Source organism: Suillus discolor (assembly GCF_016758755.1).
Source record: "Suillus discolor strain FC423 chromosome Unknown F5147scaffold_22, whole genome shotgun sequence".
Classification (NCBI taxonomy): Eukaryota; Fungi; Basidiomycota; class Agaricomycetes; order Boletales; family Suillaceae; genus Suillus; species Suillus discolor.
Window position 1 is genome coordinate 384,513 of NW_024541269.1, and position 21,143 is coordinate 405,655.

General features: G+C 48.3%; 8 protein-coding genes across 8 annotated transcripts; 3 read left to right on the plus strand and 5 right to left on the minus strand.

The window, feature by feature from the left end:
- The first annotated feature begins 95 nt into the window (after window positions 1-95).
- On the plus strand, window positions 96-778 carry F5147DRAFT_690934 (uncharacterized protein). The gene is made up of 3 exons (XM_041437108.1): window positions 96-374; window positions 433-502; window positions 558-778. Exons 1-3 carry the CDS (start codon window positions 222-224, stop codon window positions 566-568), a joined length of 234 nt encoding a protein of 77 aa, XP_041293806.1. The 5' UTR covers window positions 96-221; the 3' UTR covers window positions 569-778.
- A 4-nt stretch (window positions 779-782) lies between these two features.
- Window positions 783-1,775, plus strand: F5147DRAFT_142025 (uncharacterized protein). Its single transcript, XM_041428245.1, has 2 exons — window positions 783-1,016; window positions 1,080-1,775. The coding sequence occupies exons 1-2, from the start codon at window positions 881-883 to the stop codon at window positions 1,649-1,651; spliced, it is 708 nt and encodes a 235-aa protein (XP_041293807.1). The 5' UTR covers window positions 783-880; the 3' UTR covers window positions 1,652-1,775.
- On the minus strand, window positions 1,697-3,515 carry F5147DRAFT_142019 (homoserine dehydrogenase-domain-containing protein). The gene is made up of 4 exons (XM_041428244.1): window positions 2,522-3,515; window positions 2,342-2,467; window positions 1,966-2,285; window positions 1,697-1,914 (listed from the first exon to the last, which is right to left on the minus strand). The coding sequence occupies exons 1-4, from the start codon at window positions 3,140-3,142 to the stop codon at window positions 1,743-1,745; spliced, it is 1,239 nt and encodes a 412-aa protein (XP_041293808.1). The 5' UTR covers window positions 3,143-3,515; the 3' UTR covers window positions 1,697-1,742.
- Window positions 3,516-4,544: 1,029 nt separating this feature from the next.
- Window positions 4,545-6,123, minus strand: F5147DRAFT_797429 (uncharacterized protein; the record flags this gene model as incomplete). The annotated part of the gene is made up of 2 exons (XM_041443199.1): window positions 4,545-5,669; window positions 5,811-6,123. 2 exons carry the CDS (start codon window positions 6,121-6,123, stop codon window positions 4,762-4,764), a joined length of 1,221 nt encoding a protein of 406 aa, XP_041293809.1. The 3' UTR covers window positions 4,545-4,761.
- Window positions 6,124-8,057: 1,934 nt separating this feature from the next.
- On the minus strand, window positions 8,058-14,400 carry F5147DRAFT_772790 (glycosyltransferase family 24 protein; the record flags this gene model as incomplete). The annotated part of the gene is made up of 29 exons (XM_041441378.1): window positions 8,058-8,288; window positions 8,343-8,401; window positions 8,459-8,471; window positions 8,530-8,556; window positions 8,605-8,639; window positions 8,686-8,752; window positions 8,806-8,817; window positions 8,864-8,900; window positions 8,952-9,295; window positions 9,347-9,442; window positions 9,501-9,612; window positions 9,666-10,021; window positions 10,077-10,263; window positions 10,312-10,373; window positions 10,423-10,488; window positions 10,541-10,640; window positions 10,702-10,842; window positions 10,901-11,040; window positions 11,094-11,135; window positions 11,227-11,400; window positions 11,446-11,540; window positions 11,597-11,819; window positions 11,895-12,182; window positions 12,237-12,313; window positions 12,369-12,561; window positions 12,638-13,031; window positions 13,130-13,412; window positions 13,468-14,225; window positions 14,282-14,400. 29 exons carry the CDS (start codon window positions 14,398-14,400, stop codon window positions 8,058-8,060), a joined length of 4,731 nt encoding a protein of 1,576 aa, XP_041293810.1.
- Window positions 14,401-14,553: 153 nt separating this feature from the next.
- Window positions 14,554-15,665, plus strand: F5147DRAFT_690946 (uncharacterized protein). The gene is made up of 3 exons (XM_041437109.1): window positions 14,554-15,155; window positions 15,214-15,327; window positions 15,385-15,665. Exons 1-3 carry the CDS (start codon window positions 14,945-14,947, stop codon window positions 15,525-15,527), a joined length of 468 nt encoding a protein of 155 aa, XP_041293811.1. The 5' UTR covers window positions 14,554-14,944; the 3' UTR covers window positions 15,528-15,665.
- Window positions 15,666-16,854: 1,189 nt separating this feature from the next.
- On the minus strand, window positions 16,855-19,986 carry F5147DRAFT_745408 (uncharacterized protein; the record flags this gene model as incomplete). The annotated part of the gene is made up of 9 exons (XM_041439746.1): window positions 16,855-17,198; window positions 17,261-18,138; window positions 18,194-18,570; window positions 18,610-19,029; window positions 19,082-19,399; window positions 19,455-19,472; window positions 19,506-19,533; window positions 19,590-19,775; window positions 19,838-19,986. The coding sequence occupies 9 exons, from the start codon at window positions 19,984-19,986 to the stop codon at window positions 16,855-16,857; spliced, it is 2,718 nt and encodes a 905-aa protein (XP_041293812.1).
- Window positions 19,987-20,302: 316 nt separating this feature from the next.
- On the minus strand, window positions 20,303-21,040 carry F5147DRAFT_652124 (uncharacterized protein; the record flags this gene model as incomplete). Its single annotated transcript, XM_041433591.1, has 4 exons — window positions 20,303-20,406; window positions 20,558-20,853; window positions 20,901-20,966; window positions 21,018-21,040. 4 exons carry the CDS (start codon window positions 21,038-21,040, stop codon window positions 20,303-20,305), a joined length of 489 nt encoding a protein of 162 aa, XP_041293813.1.
- Between the last annotated feature and the right edge of the window lie 103 nt (window positions 21,041-21,143).

Below are 21,143 nucleotides of genomic sequence, written 5' to 3' on the forward strand. Positions count from 1 at the left end.
TGATATTAGAAATTGAAACACAGCTACTATACATAATCCTTCAAGTTGTTAAATTCACCGGTTACCGAACTAATATCGCACCACTTCTGTTGCAAGCGATTAAGTCCTACGGCAGGTTCAGTATATAAGCACCTAACACGGTCTTCGGCTGTCCTTAAGTATATTTGGCAGCACTCGGAGCGGCTAAAATAATTTGCAAATTTTTACTTCTCGTATAATTCATGCGTCTATTCTCGCTCGCCGCCGTAGCTGCTTTGATAGCATCTATGTCTATCAGTACAACCCTAGCTAGTCCCGACAATACTTGTCTTGCCGTTGGCAAGTATTGTGATGCAGACTTTGAGTGCTGCTCTGATGCGTGCACATGGAAAACTGTGAGTTTGCTTCATGCATGCAGGATTCAACCTCATAACTCACCTTTTGCTGTAACAGGATTGCAGTGAGAAATATTGTGGCGTTTATGACAGTATGCTCGATCTCGACGAGCTGAAACGTTCTTATAGTAAGTCAAGTTTCTGCCTTGGCATTGATGCTGTCGTTCACGGCACAATATCTAGTTGAATGCTAAGTTCATCAGCTTGAAAATGATTGCATGCTTAGTCTTTGATATACAACACCTTTCGTCTGCGTCCCATTTCACTCATCGTCTCATCGTAGACATGTCTAACAGTCTTCTCCGTACGATATTATATCACCGACTCGAAGCGTACTTTCCATGTGCGCTTCTTTGTCATTTGGTACTTTTTTGGAATTGATTTTACTCACGTGATGAGATCGTGTCTTACAAGGGGGTCTAATAGTAAGTTTCACGAACCACCATCGATTCATCAACCAACCACCATCTCGCTGAGCGAGCCCACCACACTCTTTTATTTGAAACATGCAGCTTATTCTTCCCGTGCTCTCCCTACTCCTGGCGCCGGTCGCCGTAACTGCCTGCGAAGGCGAATGCATCGTCGACATCACCAATGAATACCTATACCGCTATGAAAACATCTTGCTCACGACCCTTCAGAATTTGGAAAGTACATCTCAATTCGTCATCGTTCTTCAGTCAGACTTATCATGATGACACGCACAGGCGACCCAGATCAGCGAGCAACTCATCCCCGCTGCAAGCCGTAGAGAAAACTCCATCGTGTATTTCGCTCCTGTCTTGCAAGCCTACAACCTTACTGCCTACAACAGCCTGGAGAAAGCCATATTTCCGAGTTACTTCCATGGAAAGTGTCAAGACGCAAACGGCGTGAACCCACCCGGATGCCCAAACCCTGACTGTCCCAAAGTCTGCGGCACGCCTGGCTCCATGGTCCACTTCTACCCTACCCTCGTCAGGATCGTATTCGATGGGACAACCGACCTGCTCGCCAACCTCACGGCACCGGGGAGTAAACCGTATAACCAGATACAACAAACGGTTATGGCAGATGTCAACAAGGGACAGAAGAAACGTATGGAGAACCTGTCGCGTATCATGCCGTTACGCATTCGCGCAGCAACACAGGCGAGCAGTACGCACAATATTCAGCAAGGCTTGAAGAAGATCATGAAGGAGCTGCGGCCGACCATGTTGGAAACATGCGGGGGTTCAAACCTGTCGTTTTGCAGTTGGGAGCAGCCTATGAAAGAGTTCATCTTGCAGTACCCTTGACCCCATTTTTTTCGCTCACACCTATATCCCACATTGTTAGAAGCATTAAGTCTGTTGATAATTGTGTTACATTTGTCAGTCGTATTTCAACTTACGGCCTAATCAACTTTAGGATATCGCTCACAACTCCCATGGCCGTGACATCATTGCCAGCACCAGCGCCTTGGACAATCAGGGGTCTTTTACCGTAGCGTTCAGTATGGAACATGATGATATTGTCCGATCCTCCTAACGAAGTTGCAAACGGATGAGTTTTTGGGTATCTGGAGAGTTAATCAGAACAGGGCATATTCGTGAACCCATTGTGGACCTACTTCGCCAACTCGGCTTTCACGACTTTATTTTTTACATCGACGACGCCGACGTAGCGGAGAACATTACCCTCATTCGCAGCCTGCTCACGCATCTGTGCAAAATGCGCGTCCTGTTCGGGAAGCCACTTCATAAACTCGTCCCCGTTGGAAACAGCACTCGCAGGGGCATCCTGAATTAAAGAGGTAGTCTCCACCGACTGGTACCCGTGCAGAAGCGAGAAGTTTCCTTGCTCATCCTTCAGCTCTGGAATGATACGGGCTAGGATGGTCAATTTCCGAGCGACGTCTGCGCCATTTAGATCGTCTGCCGGGTTAGGTTCCTGAGGACTGGCATTTGAGCACTGCGCAAATCCAAGTGAAAAAAGAAAACACACACCGTGTATCCCTGTGCTCGGGCTCCTTTGACTATCGACGAAAAGCTTTCATCGCTTCCCTCCACGGCAGAGAAGTTGTTGAAGATATAACTCATGGTCCCTGAGAAAACACCCTCGATCTTGACGACCTGATCGCACGCAGTCAGCTTCCATCCATCACACCTTAGTCAGTAAAGACTCACCTTGTCCCCCGTCTCTACCAAATCTCTCAGCGTCGAGATAATGGGCAGCCCAGCACCCACTGTCGACTCGTGCAAATACCTTCCACTCTTGCTCGCCTGGACAATAGCCTGATATAACCCTGCCTCACCCGAAAACGCCTTCTTATTCGGGGTGACCACATTGATCCCCGCACTCAACAACGCAGGGTACATCTCCGCAACATCTTGCGAAGAAGTATTATCGATAAACACAGCCTTCTCGCCCTGCTTCACGAGCTCCTGCAACGTGCTTTTCACCGCGGAGAGGTCGACGGGTGTTTCGCTGGCATTAAGTGCGTCCTTCCATGCTACGGGGCTGATGCAGAGGTCTTTGGTGGGCTGGAGCATGCGCTTGGAAGAGGTGAGCGCTGCGAGCTGGAAGCCATAGATCGGGTTTGCGATCAGCTGTTCGACGACTTGGGTCCCGACGCCTCCGACGCCTACCACTGCAACCTGTAGGAACTTTCCCGGTTCCATTTTCTGTGCGTTAGTGGTACAAGAATAGGAAAGCCGTGATCTATGATCACGAAGGTGTCTTGAAAAAATAAGATCTTGATATCGATTACTAGTTCTACCAATGATGGCGCTCCAGCGTGTTCGCATGACTCAGTTGATCGCAATTTGTTGCATATCAGCGAGCTGCAGCAACACAATATTTTCAAGCCTTACGTCAATCCCCAATTGCAAAAGCCAATGAAGTCTATTGCAGATCACAGTAAGGAGTGTACGGTTTGATATAAGGATGTTTAACGAGTGAAAGTTGTAAGTACGATTTTAACGGGCTGATCAAAGATGCACAGGCGCGTGCGGATAGTGGAAAGAAAGTAGAGTATGTATGTACATCCGCGCCTGTGCAATGACCATTCGGTGAAAACGTATGATAGAACTGTAATCAGAACTTAGTCAAGAGTCAGGATACTCAGGGATAAGCAACGCACACCCAGACAGATTATACACTGGGAAAATCGTGTCGCATCATGAACAGAGAAGGAAAGTAAGAGACATAAAGAAGCACGGATGCTACGAGAATGTAAAGTGGCTATAGCACATTCGGGAAAAGAAATGAAGAGTTATGATGCGACGTGATAGTCCGAGAATTTGTGGGCTGAGTCGATATTGATACACCTTTGTGTTATCTGAAAAAAAAAAAGCTGCCGCTAGAATCGGAAAAAGTATGGCAGCCACGAGAAGAGGGGAATGGGAGAATGAGATGAAACGAAATAAATAACCCGAGCACCCAAGAAATCAGGCTAAAAACACAGGCGGGTGACGGGAAAGTATACGATACTGAGACCAGGGAATACCCGAGAAAAGAAAATTGTCGTGAATGAAAAGAAAAAGATGAGAATATCACAAGACGGAGTCCCAAGATCCAAGAACACGCTCAGGGGTGGAAATACTAGGACCCCACGTGTGGACGCGAGGCCGATAGATAAATAAGCACGATCGGCTAGGAGGGGAGTGGCGTGGCGTCATATACACAATACGCAGCGGGCAACACAAGGCTTGATGATAATATTTTTGTCGTTTATAGTGGATGGTTTGCGCCTTGTGCCGCCTTTTATACAAGCCCGAGTGCTGTCGGGCAACCGAGATAATAAGAAATGCCGATGCGATGTTGCGAAAGCATGATAATGATGGAGCCGTGGTAGTGACACATTGAGGGGTGAAAAGAAATAGATAGAGAATGAACCGCCAGCGAGCGAGGTATGAATGTCGCCACTGAGTGGTGACCCAGATGTAATACATCTGGGGCAAGCCGCGAATGTGTCCTGTGCGGGTGACCATGACCGAAATAGACCGGATGATATGACAAGCAAGACAAGTGCAGAGCGGCAAGTCTATTAGACAGGCAATGCCGTAGAAACCAACAGCCCAAGAGAGAAGACCACAACGAAAATATTGCCCGATGGAAGACTTCGAAAGGATAATGATATCGGTGAAAGAGGTATAAGACACTGTGCGCCACGGAAGATCACGTCGTCGGAAGCATGGTGTATGTCGACTTTTTCGCGATCAGGGTGTATTAGGTTCAGTATACGTTCGAGGATATTCCGCGGCGAAAGGAAAGGGAGATTATGTCGGTGGTGAGGTGATATTAGTCTAGGGGCTGCTTGCCAATACGAAAAATCTAACCGCTGTTCAACGATCCAAGATTGTACCACAAAAATTAAATCACCGACCTCTACACTTGATGAATGCGATAGAAATGAAAATACCGCTCAAAAAGCGGGTGGAGGCAACTCGTCGGGACTCGGCGAGTTTTGGAACACTGAACTCGCGAAGAACCCAGCTTTGTCCTTAGCAGCGCGGGTGATGCTCGGTCCAACTGACCCAGGCTTCCTTGGCATGAAGCCAAACAACTTCTTCTGATCTTCAGAGGCATCAGAAGCCGATGCCATGTCCTCGTCAAAGGACATGTGAAAAACACCCTCACTGGGCGTTCTGAAATGTTTGCGAGATGGAGATGGAGTGTTGCAGCTCAACTGCCCACCAAACGGAAACCCTGTGCTCGCATTGAGCGGTGCTGTGCGGGGGCCTCCCTCGAATGTAAGCTGTTGCCAAGTCCCAGCGGATCTCTCACGAGTGGGGGTTGATAGAGGTGAATTATCATCAACATCAGTGGTGTCATCACAGACCGGGAAATCTGTGACAGAGCCGGCGGAAGTGCGCCGTACAGTTCGGAGTGGTACAGCAGACTGGCTGGGGGCCGAACGAGAGAGATTGTGACGAGTGGCCTGAATATTAGATCTAGGGACAGGAACTGCCCGAGTGGAAGGGGTGGGTGTGGCGATTTGCTGTGGGAAAGGGCGACGGCGACGAACAGCAAGTTTTCCGGCCGGCTGAGACGTCAAGGAAGGAGCTGGCGAAGAAATATTCTTGGGCGTCAAAGTCATGGGTGGAAGCGAGTTGTCCGAATCAGAATCGGAACTGACAACAAAGGGATCAAAAGAATTGGATGCGGGATTGTTGTTGTGACGGGTAAAAGTGTGCGTCGAAGATGTTGTACCCTCAGCCTGCGAGAGAATCGGTGGTGACGGTTGACGAATGTTGCTGCGTCGGGCTTGCGCATTCGAAGAAGGGCTTCTAAAAAGGAGAAGCGAACGAATAATGGTACTCAGAAATGTTGCTGAGTGAATACAAAGGGGTATAATTGATTACCTCGTCGTTCCCTTATCTTTAGGTGCCTTAGAAGGTCTACCCCGTATGGTCTTCTCCGGCAATGATGTGGCCGGAAGAACGGTGAGCTTCGAGACAACAGCTGAATTACTTTTCTGTGAAGGAGGCTTGGTGGGTTCATCGGATGACTCTGAAATTGGAGGCTGTGTTGCACGGCCCTGGGAATGAGGGATGAGCTGTTTCTGTTTCGGCTTTGGAGACCGATGCTGTTTCTGATGACTCTGAGGGAGCTGCTGTGGATGGTTACGAGGAGTTGAAGGTCGTGAAGGCTGCTTGGAGATGAAAAGCAAGCCAGGCGTTTTCGTTGCTTGAACTACAACTGCTGGAGGAGCCGAAGGATGACGACGATGTGATATGTTAGGCGACATGAAGGGCGGAGGATGTGGTTTGTGTGCTAGGAGCATTTGGGTAAGGATGGAGTGTTGAGTGGAATGACGAGTACAACGAGCGCAGCGACGGGGAAGAGGCTGAGGACGACGGCGATTACGACGACTGAGTTGAGAGTGATGTGAGAGGAATAAAAAACGAGGATATCGTGGGATGACTGATCTTCGGATGACACATGGACCTTTTTGTTCTCCGACACCGCGCAGCATGTAACGCATTACCAAATTTAGTAGTTTGTCACACTTGTCTATTATCTGAGTCTGAATAAGACCTTATTTAGAAATTGTTTGCACTAGTTTTGAAGTTCTTGTGCCTTCTTTTCCTGATTAGGTTGGCTTCCTTGTACCGTAGATCCTCTCTGCCGCCGTGGCTTATGTTCGTCTCCTTTTTGTTGGCGAGTCGTTCTTCGTGATCTTCCACTCAGTCTCCACTAAGATGAAGCCATGAACAAAATAGAACAGCAGATTCTATCACCATGGTTTGTAGTTCTCACTTAATACAATAACCTATACCAAGTACTCACAGTGACTTGGAGAAGCGGTGACTCTCTTGTTATTGATCTCCTAGACTACAATCACTTGCGCACACGCCCTTACCGTGCTTCCCCATAATTGCTTTTCACGCACCTATTGACGCAACCGCAACGTTGCTCACTCGAGGTTTATCCCCAAGAACAATAACATCATCATAAGCTGTACCTGCATCACACTCTTATCATACCTTCCTGCAGCGGCGCTACGCTCGTATGTGCCTGTGTAGTTGCCAGCTGTGATCATTTTTTTCATGCACACACCTTACCCGGCATCCCCTTTCAAGTCTCTCCTGCGGGGCCGCTTTCACCTTTTTTAGACGCCTCGTTGCACAGATTCGTCTCCAAAAGCGCTTCTAGAATCTTACCTTCTTTCATTATGAAATCTGCCTGCATCACCTGCTGATATGAGTGGAGCTCATACCGTAAGTACTTCCCCACCGTTCGGATTTCATCAAATTATATGAACGGAGGCGACACACTCAAAGACTGCGATGCCCTCACCTATTTCTTCCGCGCCTGCCCCTACAAAGTTTAACACCCATTTACGCCCAACGTCTTTCGCCCTCGTATCAGCTCATATCAGCCTTCGCTTGACGATAAGATGCTTTCTCTGTGGAATGAATGCTCTCTTACAGCATCCCGGATAAGATTATGCTGTTCTGAGTCGCTCCATATCTAATAATAATGTTGCGTCTTTAGTTCCCTTCTGATCACATCCAAGAATCTGACGGTGATCATAGAAATACGCTTTCGCATTCTACTCGGTAGATGCGTGTGGAGTCAAGACCGAAAGATATCAATGAGTATCAAAGATCTATTCCCTGACCCCGCTTTTATCGGTGTAATGTCCTCTCTTGTGGTAGAGTTTGCTTTATCCTGTCCTAACAGGGAACGCAGATTGATCGCATCTACGCTATGCATAAAATAGGTCCAGTTGAGCCGGATCATACATCTCCTTTGAGCACGGGCGATAGCGTCGACCCTGGCTTTGCCTCATTATTTCTCGCCAGCAATGAAGAAAGTTTAGGGTGAGTCGTAAATATGATATATGACGTTGCGATCATCCCTGACTTAGGGGCGAAGCATGTCCTGTACCAGAATTGTTCTGAGTGATGATCATTTGTCGTGCTTAACGCGGGCCGGTATCGCAGTCTTACTTCTATAGGGTCTTGCTAGGGGAGACTAGGCCCCACTGATAAGGCGAAAGTGTAACTACCAAACAGGCGTGCGAGTCCGGGAGACTACATCATATCACAGCATTGGTTCTGGATCCTAGCCGGCTCAAGACATATCCGGGCGCAACGCTGAACGGCGGAGAACTCACGAGGTGACACCTGGCATATTCAATTGATCAGCGTGGATCAGCGTTTACAGCAAACTTAGTAAGTTCCATCGGCAAAAATTGTCCGTGATCCTTGTCTACAATTCGTCATGTGAATGCTGAAGGTCCTCGCCCTCTGAAGTACCCTCGACGTCATTGACGTGTGCTGGTTGAACCAACCCAACATTCGCAAGGACATCCGAACGAGCGGTAGCAACACTCGAATGAATCTTGCCTTCAGCAGCCAGTCGGCCCGCAAATTGCGCGATCTCGTTGTCGTATTCTTCCCATTCAGGGATCTGCCTCGCACGTGATAATTTTGGTTCTTTCTGTTAACCCAATGAGCGTCAGACGAACGACTAATGTAGTCTAAGAGGGCTGACCGTCAGGGGGTTCTGGCACAAGTCAATGGTTTTGGCACGATGAAGGCGATCTGCGCTGCCTGCATATAACGTTCAGATGGTTCAGGGGGAGATCTAGGATGAGTTTGATGACATACACCAGGTTTCACACTGCATCAGCCACGTCATCAGTATGGTTGGAAGAATACTGAAGTTCAAGTTTACATACCCAGAGCCAGTCTTCGTGAAGAGAGAACTAGTGGAAATTAATGACCTATATCATTCAAACACGGTCTGAACTCACTATCGGCACTTCTCTTTGGATGTTATTTGGCAAATCTTGGCTCACATCAGCAGGTGCCCTCTCGAGACTCACACGACTGACCTTGGTCCAAGTTAGCGAGGGAGTTTGGATCAGCTGAAAGCATCTGGTATTGTCCACGAAGGATGTCCTGAAAATCAAAGTGTCACCCAATGTCCTCGGACGCGCTAGGAACCGACTTACTCCCGCGGCCATCTAAAGTCCATCAGTCAGGGATTGTCATCAAAACTGACTCACGTACCTGGCGAAAACGAACGAGATCTACAACATACAGGGCACTGGGGAAGCATCAGATCAAACAGCATCATGTAACGCAGACACAAACCCACCTTATATGATACGGAAGATCACCCAAGAAGTCTTTCCAATATCCAGTTTTCCAGAATCGGAAACCTTCCATCTCGTAGTTGTCATCGCCCATGGGTGTATAACCATATGGTGCACCGTGCAAATCGAGGTCAACCAGTTCCTGTAGATCCGCACGGACAATTTGGTCCGCGTCGACAAATATGACTTTATTTAGGTCCATGGGAAACAGAACATCGAGGAAAAGAATCTTGTATGCCCAAATAATGCGCTGCTTTTCCTTTTGGGCGCGGAGCCAAGACGGCCATTTATAAGTCACGAGCTCATACTGGAAGCCATATTCTTCGGCCATGTGTGGTATGAATTCCTGTAATATCACAATGAGGCATGTTGCAAGCAATACGTCACGCCAACTGACCAGGAAAGAAGGCGATAGGAAGTTCTCGATGAACCAGAATTTCACAGTGCTGTTTGTGTTGCGCAGGACGCTGAGAATCATGATGGAAGCGAAACGCTGAAAAGAGAGGGTTGTTGGATGAATCTAGTGTTGCAGAAGGGGAAAGGGAGCGCACCTCATAGAGCAGCCCAGAAGCAACTGTGAATATGTTGATATCCGCTTGTCTGGCGCCCGTCTCTGCGACTTCGGTTGTGCTTTCACTTTTTGATGTGAAGAGAGATAAAACCCTGAAGTGAACTCAGGACCAACAATAGCAGCAAGGAATGAGAGAACCACCCACTTGGACAAGATATCGTGTACGACGGTTTGGGATTGGCCCGAGTGTTGCTGTAACCCTGCTAGCACATCCGCCTTCTCCATACCCGGTTTCCGTGACAGCCTTGGGTACAGGGTTAGTCCCTCAAAGCTCATCACAGTCAATTCCTCTCCAGAATCTTCTACAGAAGGACTATTCCAACCCTCACTCCCCACGCTGACTATATCATATACCTCACGGCCTCCTCCCTCGCGAATAGTAAGTTTGAATGTTCCTGGGCGAGCTTTGAACTGCAAGTAGCCAAGATTCGCGACAACCTGAGTGTCGTCGACTACGGACGGAGTATGATTGGCAGCAGGAGATGAAGTGGTCAGTTGGAGCTGTACGCCTCGAGGAGGGCTATTAGACTTCGTCTCCCGCTGCATGCCCTTCAACGACGAGGTAGTCGAGCGAGAAAAGAGCATGAAGGCCGTCAGGTGGAAGTGTGCTCGGCTGAATATTATCGAGGTCGTAAAGGGCTTCTCGTGGGCGAACGAGCCACGAGGGGGGAACGTCCATGCTAAGAGTATATATCGGGTCTACAGATAGGCCATTGAACGTTACTTGCGCCGGAATCTCATTGCTGAACTGCTCTCAGTGATATCACAAGCAGGAAAAGAGACGCACTCACCCTTTGTTGTCATATTGCACGCGAGGCTCGACACTATATCGGTAAAATCGTTTGAGTGGGATCTGTGAAATCGATTAGTTCGACCAGGCTGTACAAAGTGATTTTGCATACTTCGGAATGTTGAGCTGGATTGAGGTACAGTTCAAAGTATACCTCCGGGAAGAGCTCTTCGTGTTTCTACGGTCACCCACATCAACTCGACAATTCTACAGTCCCAACGACGGCTTACCTCTAAGATTGCGATCCACTTCTGCGCTCCTTCACTCAGGGGATCAAGGAGCAGGACAAGGTGTGTCAGTGCATTCTCTCGATCACCAAATTCAAATTTCCTGGAAAAGGATAGTTCGTTCAACAAGTCGCAAAACTGCATGCGGATGATGAAACACATACGTGTAACTACCCGATAGGAGTTTATAATTACTAGTCCTGGCTCGAGGTGCGCTGTCGAACAATCCAACTTCACTTGGATCTGGCTGTTGATCTGCATAAACAATCGAGGATGCTACTGAGACCAGGTTTGCATATGCGAGCCTGTATACGCAAAATCCAATATTAAAGCCCAAAAGCAGAGCAGATCAAGACCACCCACGCATCAAGTTCTGTGACGTCAGCTAGAACTTCCTCGATAGCTTGCGCGACACGTCTAACTCGCTTTTTCATTTCATATGTCTCCAGCGTCGCAAAGTCTTCGGACACGAACTCCGATTCGCGAGAGAAAGGACCAATGAGCTGTGCATGAAGTTTTATTATCCACGTGGGACTGAGAACAAGGATAAACGTACCCGGCCATTAACAATGATGGCTTGTTCTCCGGGCTGAAGACCCTGCCTCACGCGCGAAAAGACGGCTGGTAGTTAGAAACGCTGCGTGTGCTTCCGGATCCGATCGGAGTTTAATCCCTTCGGTGATAAATACCTGTGTAGCGTCTTGTGTTTTCAAATCGTCGAGCGCTCGTTGTAACAGATCCGGAGAGAGCTCTCCAAGATCGCTTGTTGACCCAACATATGCAAAGAAGGACGATACATTACCCCCAGGTGAGCCGGTAGAGGGATTATGTAGGAATGTAATGCGTGATTGCGATTCCTTTCTCTATGCGCGTATTAGCACGAAAGCGCGCAGACACAGGTTACTCACAGAAACGAACGTCACAGCCTCCTGAACCAGTGCTTGCCCCTCCGCTGAATCCAGATTGGCGATGACAACCATGCTTACAGGTGTCCTTTCGGCATCTGACAGCGAGATACAGATTTAGCATCGCCTAAATAGTATATGTAACAAGATTCACCCGATGTCACCCATGCGCATGTGAGCGGGCTCCACCCTGTGCGCTTACCCAAATCGCCAAGATCGAGAATTTTGAGATTCCCAGTACTCGGTGAAGGAGCATGCACTGAAGAGGGCGCCTTGCTGAAAATGTACGGATTCCGGCTCGAGAGTGTTGTAGGGAGGTCATAAAAGAACGTTGGGATGAGCGGCACGGAAGCACCGGTCAGTTCTTGGAGGTAAACCTAAGGGAAGGGGGTAAGTAAATGAGGCGATCAACTAGACAGCTAGGTCAGGAGGGAATAAATCAGAACGCTTACCAGTTCCTGTAGTAACTGCAGCTGCCCGACCGCCTCATTCTGCAGGTCTCGTAAGAAATTATCCCCCAATTCATACCACTTTCCATTAACAAACCCTTCCCCATCCTTGCCGCTAATACCAAGTCTCTTCGTCCACCGCCTTGCGCTTTCAAGAGCTTCTTCAACGCTGGGAACCTTCCCGCTAGCTATGTCTGCAAAGCTATCTGCTGCCCCAAGAGTGTTGAATGTTGCATGGACAATACTCCAAGACAGAGTAGAGAAGTGCTGCTGCGCGTGTGCAGTGGATAACTATGGAAGAGCATAATCAAGCAACATAGAATAAGGGCAAAGTGAAGGACATACAGAGCGGAAAAAGGAGGCCACTTCTGGACGACTGAATTTCTGTGCAACATAGTATATAATTCTCGCCATCTTGAGGCCTATCCGCGTATGACGATGAGCATCATTGTGGATAAAAATAGTCCCTTCACGCACCGTCACCGTCACCAGAAACTGGAACAAATCCCCACCTGACAGGAAACCCGCGGGCGACGATGCTATCTACTTGGTTTGCAATAAGAGAAAGGCATCGCGGTTGCGAAAAGTTAAGGGCGAGGACGACATTAATGACGTTGACCCGCAAACGCAAGTAAGGACTGAAAAGTTGAGTGGGAGGCATGCGGAGAAGCTATGCATGTAACGCAAACAAGACAAGTTAACATGTCTCGATCGAATCATCCACGACTGAGCGTATATACACCCACCTGTGTCAAGTCCGTCCCCCAGTCAGCGTATTTCGTGTCTTCCTCGATATCGTTCCGCCATAATATAACGCCGCCCCCTTCTGATCTATCTGAAGAGTCGACGAGGCCATCCAAGAGATCATTCCACTTTGGAGAAATATCATATCCTCTCTGTCCTTCGTTCAAGGCTTCTGCCTCCGCATTGTTCTCTGTATCTGCGTGCAAAACTTCTTGGGCAAAGCGCTTCGCTGAACCAAGCGTGGTGCCTTTCTTTATTTTCAATTTCGACGGAGATGGATCAAGAGGACCCGAATGTACTGGGTGCACGACAAATTCTATGGCCTGCGACCGAGACAAGCCAAGTTCGACGAGTGAGCGAATAAGAGCGCGTTCGCGCGCAAAGTTGCGTAAAAGCCTGGACTTGGATCAGAACTGAACGGACCTCAGAGTACAGCATGATAGGCAGAAGCAAAGTACAAATAAAGGGAAGAATGGTAGAGACAGAAAACGCACCCGAATATCCCAGCTTCACCCTCTAGCACCCGCCCATTGATCCATACCGTGTTCACGCCCATCATCGCTTTCCCCCAGTTATCTTGTACTTCGTCTCGTACTGTGTCCGGCACGCGAACTTTGCGTGCAAGTGGAGCAGCATAGCGCGGAAAATTCGCAGACAGCGTGTGCAAAAACTGCAGCGGGGTGAGCGAATTTCCCAATAAGCATGAAGAGATAACTGGAGGGAAGGAATCGGAGTTGGAAAGGAGAGCAAGGAAAGACGTTGCTTTAAGGCCAAGATCTGCGTCATGCGAGATGAGCACCAAATAATAAAACAATGATAAAATTCAAGCTACCTTGAATCTCCTCTCTACTCAAGGGATTATTTGTGGTAGCATCCTCCTCCATTGCGGTATCAATGTATGACATGGCCTCGAAAACACAGCTTAGCACGTCATTTTCATTCCCTTCCTGACTCTCGTTCCCAGAGGAATCATCACGAGATGTGGAAGAAGCCCCCTTCCGGTCATCCACAGCGAGGTAATCCATCTTCTTCAAGTCCAGTGCGACACCGAACCCAGACAAATACGGTCCATCTGTTGCAATGACAGGCCGTACCCAGCGTAGTACGTATTCCACATCATGACTCAAAGAGAGTAAGGCGCGATGTAGTGGCTTGAATTCAGGTGCCATAGGGTCAGCGTAGTGTATTGCTGTCCATCTGGGGGCGTCAAGTGATGGCTGAATGGGTGGAGTATGATCTGTTTGGAGGCGCTTCATTTTTGGTCGAGACTCGGAATCCGAGGCTGCGACTGAAAGTTCGACGAGGCGCCTAAGTTCTTCTGCGTCGCATACAATGCTTCCATACCAATCTACCCAATCCTCGCATCCCTCCCTTCCACTTTCGTGTGTGTGCTGTGCAGCGAGTTTGGGAATTGCGGCATGTAAAGCTAGCCTAACATTCACGGCAGCTATCTCAGGAGCCAGGAGGTAATTTGTTGCGAGATCTAAGACGACGTTATGCGATTCTTCCGGCGTCGCGGGTTTAAGTGGGAGGGGGAAATGATTAAGGAGTGAGAACAGGTGCTCTGGAGAGGTAAGGGCCAGTGTTTCTCTGGTAAGTGATGGTATCAGTTGCACGAGAGGGTCAAGTACATAGTGCGAACTTACAGGGCTTCGAGCAATGGATCTGCAGCACTGAAAGAGGAACGCAAGGATACACCGACTGGGGGAGACGCGCTGAAAGCAAGCAGCGCGCATCCAAGAACAACAAGTGCGCCAGAACGCATTACTGCTGACTCCTACAAGCCTGCGTAGTCAGTAAGTTGCTGAATCACAAAGTTTATGATAGTCTTGCTACCGTAGACACGTTGCCAAATCACGTGACTAATGCTGAATTTATTGTGTATTTCTACTTCCACTCAGCCACACTGTCGGTTTATTCCTGATCAAGGTTAACCTTTGCAGTACTGCCCAAAGTCCAAGCAGCTGTTTCCGTCATTATGGCTGTGGGGGGCGCGTCACGGTAAAATGCTGTCCCCCCGGGTGAACCAAAGTTGCACATCTAGGTTTGAACAAACGTGCCAGTGGATATGGCATCATGTGCAAGCTCATCAAATTATCGCAAGCGATGTCCTCGATAGTCTATTATCTACATTTTTTATTGCAAGATTACCACGGTGAGCACGCAAGTAGCAATCCAACGTTGTCTCGGCGTTCTGAAGTGCAAGTCGTACTGCGCGTGCCAAGGGGACCCTGTGCGCTCCTTGTACTCGTCCGACGCTGGACGACAAGTATTTAATCCTTTAGTGAACGCATCTGCGGATCATTGAAATGTCCGAGTCTGTGGTCATGCATTCATTCCATCATTCTCAATCGCACTCCGCAAGCTTGGAGCGTGCGAGCTCAGCCCAGGACAAGGCCATGTTGCAACGGCAGTACAGGGCAAAGGAGGCGCATGCACTTGCAGAACTCCAAAAATTACTTCATGGCATATCCCCAGGCGCAGATACCTATCTGACTCGACTTGGGACGATTGTTCAAGGTAACCCGATTTCGCCAACTAGCCCCTAATCGTGACGTTGTTGAAATTTTCACCGCAGCTACAGAAATGATTAAATTCCTTCATTATCGCAACACCATGTTGGAGGAACTTCATGAATCGCCACATCCGGAACCAGGCTATAGTGCCACGGCAGCCTTCGACTGTCATCTGGGTGAGCTTTCTTCACTTCACGAGATACAGCACAGGACCATTGACCTGTTATTTGCAGTCCAACACCCATTAGCTGACTGGAAATGGGGCAATGACCATGTGGATGAAAGACATCAACACTCGGATGGCGCGTGGAACCCAGGTTGTCCGACATCTTTAAATGGTGTCGCGATGTCTAGTAACAGATCTGTCTGGCACTAGCTAGTGGTAGTAATACTCTTTACATGCTTTCCTCTCGAGACAGGTTTTACATAATTTCGTTCTTGATCAGTTCAGTTCGCTGCGCCCCATTGTATATATCAATACAAGCTGATTGACAAATGAATATTTGAATGCTTCTTGAATCAATGATTGCTTCTTGACAGAAAAAGCCAGATCATCATGATCACGGTGTCAAGTTACGTGATGCGAGTCCGAAAAAATCCTTTGCTGGCTAAACCTTACAGCCTGCGCTTCTGCGAGGCAAAGTGAGGCCAATTAGATGCCCACTTGAGTTGTTTCACAGTTGAGCCTAACTATACATATAGCATGTACGAAATTTTTTTATGCCATTCTTTGTGCAGTGCCCTGTTACCATTTCGCCAAGCTGTGGCAACAACTAGGTACCGAACAGTGTAACGTAAGAACGGTCGGAACTCTTGTCGGCTCCTGAGTACACTAATACTTCAATAGACGATGCACGATGCACGATTTCAACAATTGGCTGAGACCTTGCAAGTTGCAGGCAAATATAAGTCATGTGTCCTCTGCACATGTCTAGAAAACCCATGTTCATACCTCCGCATCATGATGATACGCCCGCACACCCTGCATCAGTACCTTGTCTCGTGCCCTCGCACAAGCACCCCGCACCCAATTAGCTACCAGACCAGCTTCACAACCTCCCCTCGGGAATTGCCAGCCAATGGACAAGAGTTAATAGCCAAGTTGAGTTGATACCTAGTATTTAAACTGTCGACATTAGGTCAGCCTAAAATGACAAAAAAGATATTGTGTCCTGATCTGGTAGTTCCACGACATGCCTCCCCAATTAGCCGGCCCACACCTCACCTTGCTCCTCCCTGTGAAGTGGGCTTGCTATACGATCAGTAGCTAGAATACACCAAATAGAACATACTGGATCACTATGTGTTACCAATGTATCAGAGGGAGCGCATACTAGCTATAATACTTTGTACCTCATATTTACAAGAAAAAAAGCAATGAACTGATTATGCAAGGTTCTTGCTTGCTGCATGGGTACATAAGTAGCCTAGTCCTTGGAGATCAGCGCTTCAGCATGCAAGAGAGTTCAACAACTACTTATCTTTAGAATTTCGTTATCTCCAACATCAGGAAAAACACCAAATCCTCATAGTCATAGTGGCAGCTATATAGCGCTACATAGGCGGTGTAGTACTATGTAGACATCCAGGCTACTATATAGTACTACATAACTGGTGTAGCCGAAACCAGGACTATGTAGAGTTTCAGGTGATGGTAGTAGCAATCTGTAGTCATTGTAGCACAGTAGCAGCAGTAGTTAGTTCTAGTCACTACGAGTGGAAATACAAAATGTTTCAAGGTCAATAAAAGTATTAAAATAAAAATCATGTGCTGTCTCATAGACATTTGCGCTCGTCCACCCAGGGTCAACAGATGGTCCCATTTTTGGAATGAGGTGACACGGACGAACCATTTCGTCAAGATGGATCACGGCTGCATTCCGATGCAGCTGACGAGTCGAACGCGACACTTGATGCAGGCCAGAGGAGGGATCTGGCTCCCGAAGTGGCATGAACCACTCAACGTAAGCTAGCGCTCGGGAGTTCGTTCCAACTAGAAACTGACGAGGGAGGGTAAAGATGATATGAACTTGTGCAACTCGCACACCTAGTACAGTATCCATTTCAGTCAGTGTGACATTGAAGCGTTGAATAGTAACCAATGCTTACCTTCGAGTGTCCGCAAATTCGTCGTCCGAGCACCATCACTTATCAGCGCCATATCGAATCTAGCGGGGGACCAAGGTTTTCGGCTGGCAGGACCAGGCTGCACTTCAGGTGTCGCTCTAATGCGCCACCGCTTTGGTGAGTCACTGGTGCATGGATCAGGCGGGGTAACTATGATGACTTGTCGATAAACATCAAACCGGTCATGTGGACCGGGGATGATGTTATTGTGTGGCATGTGCTCGTGCATGAAAGATTTGAGGGTGGGGAGAAACATGGTGGCGCCATGTGCAGTGATGAGGCGATCAACAGACTGCCGAGGGTGTGGAGGATGCTTGGCGAGAATACGGACCACATCAGTGGGGGATGACGCAGTGGGGGATGACAGAATGGTGTTTGTGGGGGCAGCAAACTCTTCAATCTTGGCGTCCGAGTCTGAATCCAAGTCATTTCTGCGGTTGGGATCTGTGTGATTGGACGCTGTGGCTGACTGAGATTGTTCTGACAACCAATCAAAGTAAGAACTACGTAGGAATATGGCTTCCTGCCGTTGAAGCCATAAGGCCATTTGCTCCTCGTAGTCGCATTTGTTGCTGGCACGATAGGCGTCTTTTGCGAAATCAATGTGTAGTCGTTCTGGAAGCTCAGTGTTGAAACCGTCGGTGGAACCAAATAGAGTGATGGACTTAACAAAGTGTGAGATTTGATATAATTTAGGAATGTTGAAGTGTTCGCGAACTTCAAGCTCTTGCAGGATGTCTTTGTTGGCATGAAACACCGCAAGTGCGCTCTCCAGACCATCGAGGGATTCAGCAGTGTGCATTCGAAGCTGTGCGTAATATGAAAAGTCTAGAATGGCTCGTGCAACCACTAAGACTCGACTAGCATTAATTGTGTCAGTACAGCCTTTGTTGAGCACGGCTTACTAATGCTTACCTTGGGACAGCACCAGCGAGCAGACCAACAAAGACACGCTGCATTTCTTTATGCTCTGTACCTGTCCACTGTCTCACAGTCGAGATACCCTTCTTGAAGTGCCGAAGTCCAGGGTAATCTGGCATTGCTTTGAAGCGTGAGTCCATTTCATCTTCACCGACAATCTCAAGACACCATTTAACTAGGTGGTCTTTGAAGACACCTTTATGGACCTGGTGGAGGAGGTCAGGCGTGAAGGCAAGAAAGATGTCGGCATGAGGGAGATTTGCCCAGAATGGGTTGAAGACGGCACGTAACCCATTGTCGTCGAATTGAATTGGATGCTGACCATTCTTCCGCTTCTCTAATATATCTTTTGTCACCTCAGGGTCCCGCATCTGCGAAGTCAATGGATCCCCTCATTCATCGGCAGCGACCAAACACTTTGGACACCGATTTTCTTTACAGCACGCAACAAGACATTGTTCTGGGAAATCGGCTACATAAGCAGCAAGGATGGGGAAGACTCGGCAGATTAACGAGTCCGCACAGACCATCTCAACACCATTTCGACCGGCAGCAACGAGGGGTTCGAGGAGCAAGGACATGCAGTGGTGGAAAAGCCTGTAACCAGCAAGGGAGCGCGCATCAGAAGTAAAGCAATCAAGTTTTCCAGCAGGTAAGTATCCTATAAGGACCGTTGCTCGCGCTGATGTTTGCCGCCTCTTCTCTTTTGCAATGTTGCCAATGGTTAGGTACACGGGCCACGCCGATTTATCGCCTCGAAATTGCGACAGACAAGTTTTGTCGGAAGCAAGAATTATGGGTGCGATTGTCGCACCTTTCGGCAACAGTTTCTAGACGCCATAGGTAAGTACTTATTATTTTCGCTTTTCCGGGTGTACTTACTTGCTTGTCGCACCACCAGTCAGCCGTCCACATGTCGTCAATTACTCGGTGAAGTCCTGCTGGGTCTCTGTATGCTCGCACAGGTGCGTACACCATGTGATTGCGGAACAATGGATTTCCAATGAGGTCTTTGACGCACTCGACAAGATCTCGCATCCAGACTTCGACTTCTTCATGCAGCGTCTGGCCCTTCTCATCTGTTTTATTTCCCTGGACCTTAACCTTTTTGCAACTCCAGGCTGTCACGTGTGGAAGCTTGTCGACTTTCTGGAGGAAAGATCTGTTATTGTGAAAAGAAGGTTTCGTTCGGTTTTGTGTCTATTGCCATGGTGAGTACGAATCCTTCAAAATTCAACACTAAACTTGAACTTACTATCGGTAATCTCAGAAACTCGTCTGTTCAAGTCTGGCTGAGGTTTTTAACAAGCCATTCGGCGAGTCCCCATTCCTCCCTTGCGACCTGAAGTTAATTGCTTTGCAGATATGACAGGCAATGATTGGTACGTACCCATCATCGAAGGGAGCCCATTTGTCTTCGCCCATACACTCCTTATACTCCTGAAACCTCTCAAAGCCGGTTTTTCCTTCACGCAGTGTTTGGCCGGCGCCAACACATTGTTCAAAATATCGCGTGTGGTCCTCATCTTCAACCTCCTCAATGGTCACCCTCCGATGTTTTGGCGCTGCTGGGTGTCTGGATGATTGGGATTGGAAGACTCAGAGCGTGAGCGGCGATGGGGGGAATACGAGGAATACGAGTCAAAACGAGCCTGAGGTGTGCCGATGTCTTTTTGAGTTTCAACCAGCAGCTCCCACTGCCTTCTACAGTCAGGTTGATTATTGATATGTCTCCTGACACCTCCCTTTGAGCCCATCTCCTTGGCACAGAAATCGCAGTGAGGCATGGTGAGTGGGTTGCTTGCTAACTTCAAAACATTTTTTGATGGTTTTTTTAAAGGCAGGCCCTGCCGGCACACTACACTACCCTTGGAGACGACTTTCACTACTCTTGGAGACGACTTTTGTTTGCGCGCTTCAGGCCTGTCATGGTGGATCCAACTCGTTTGCGTGCTTCAGGCCTGTCACAGTGGATCCAACGGATGACATCGAGGTCGTACGACTCGAGAACAGCGAAGATTGCTCTATGGTGAGTGTTTCCGAGGTTGCTTTCTAACTTCGTAATATTTTTTAATGAGTTTTTTTTCAAGGCAGGCCCTGTAACTAACCCTTTTGTGGAGGCACCGATCTGGTGCGCACTTCAGGCCTGTCATGGTGGATCCAACGGATGACATCGAGGTCATACGACTCAAGGTATGTCTCTCCCCCTTGAAGATTGCTCAGTCGACAGTGCTGATCCAGAATCACTGTCCGACTCTATCCTCTATCACTGGTTTGGACTACTGATTACTAATAAGTGATTTTAAAATGCAGGCCCTGCCCTGGTTACTGCGCCACACTACACTAGTCTTGATATACCATGGGCGGCAAGCACTAACTCGAACAGTTGCGCCCGTTTGGCCTCCTCACAGCGCCTCACTTCTGCCTCCCAGCGCTCTACAATGAGTCTTCGCAAGTTTGCTTGCAGTAAGGTAAGAGCTGGACCCGGCACCATTTCCAAGAGCTGCAACTTTTTTGCATGCTCACAATTCTTCAATTCCGCCTCCCAACGCTCCATAATTAGTTTTTGCAAGTAGGACTGACTAACCATGACAGGGCTGGGTGTTTGGCGAAACGGCGGAGGAAGTGGATACATAGGCTCATTGAGCTTTGGCCTGCAAGCCGGTGAGCATTGGGGCTGTGATGAAGACATGCAACTAACCTTTTGACAATAATATTTCCATTTTTACTGGTAGCGGTTTTGTCGCCTATGGCTGGGGACACTGGACTATACAATTTGTCAGAGCACGCCGGTGAGTATTTGATGCAGACTACATACCACTTGTAGACTGAGATAACCATGGTAGGGGAATGTTGCACTGCAGTAACGGTACGCTCGCTGCTTTTATCATTTTCCGTCTGTTGATCACAGCTTTAGCTCTGAACTTTACACGCCCTGAAATCA

Coding starts and splice junctions, on each gene's coding strand:
- F5147DRAFT_690934 (XM_041437108.1), top strand. CDS start 222: ATGCGTCTATTCTCGCTCGCCGCCGTAGCTGCTTTGATAGCATCTATG. Junction 375..432: donor ATGCGTGCACATGGAAAACT/GTGAGTTTGCTT, acceptor TTGCTGTAACAG/GATTGCAGTGAGAAATATTG.
- F5147DRAFT_142025 (XM_041428245.1), top strand. CDS start 881: ATGCAGCTTATTCTTCCCGTGCTCTCCCTACTCCTGGCGCCGGTCGCC. Junction 1,017..1,079: donor CTTGCTCACGACCCTTCAGA/ATTTGGAAAGTA, acceptor GATGACACGCAC/AGGCGACCCAGATCAGCGAG.
- F5147DRAFT_142019 (XM_041428244.1), bottom strand. CDS start 3,142: ATGCGAACACGCTGGAGCGCCATCATTGGTAGAACTAGTAATCGATAT. Junction 2,468..2,521: donor TGGTAGAGACGGGGGACAAG/GTGAGTCTTTAC, acceptor GCGTGCGATCAG/GTCGTCAAGATCGAGGGTGT. Junction 2,286..2,341: donor CCCGAGCACAGGGATACACG/GTGTGTGTTTTC, acceptor GCCAGTCCTCAG/GAACCTAACCCGGCAGACGA.
- F5147DRAFT_690946 (XM_041437109.1), top strand. CDS start 14,945: ATGTCCGAGTCTGTGGTCATGCATTCATTCCATCATTCTCAATCGCAC. Junction 15,156..15,213: donor ACTTGGGACGATTGTTCAAG/GTAACCCGATTT, acceptor TTTTCACCGCAG/CTACAGAAATGATTAAATTC. Junction 15,328..15,384: donor AGCCTTCGACTGTCATCTGG/GTGAGCTTTCTT, acceptor TGTTATTTGCAG/TCCAACACCCATTAGCTGAC.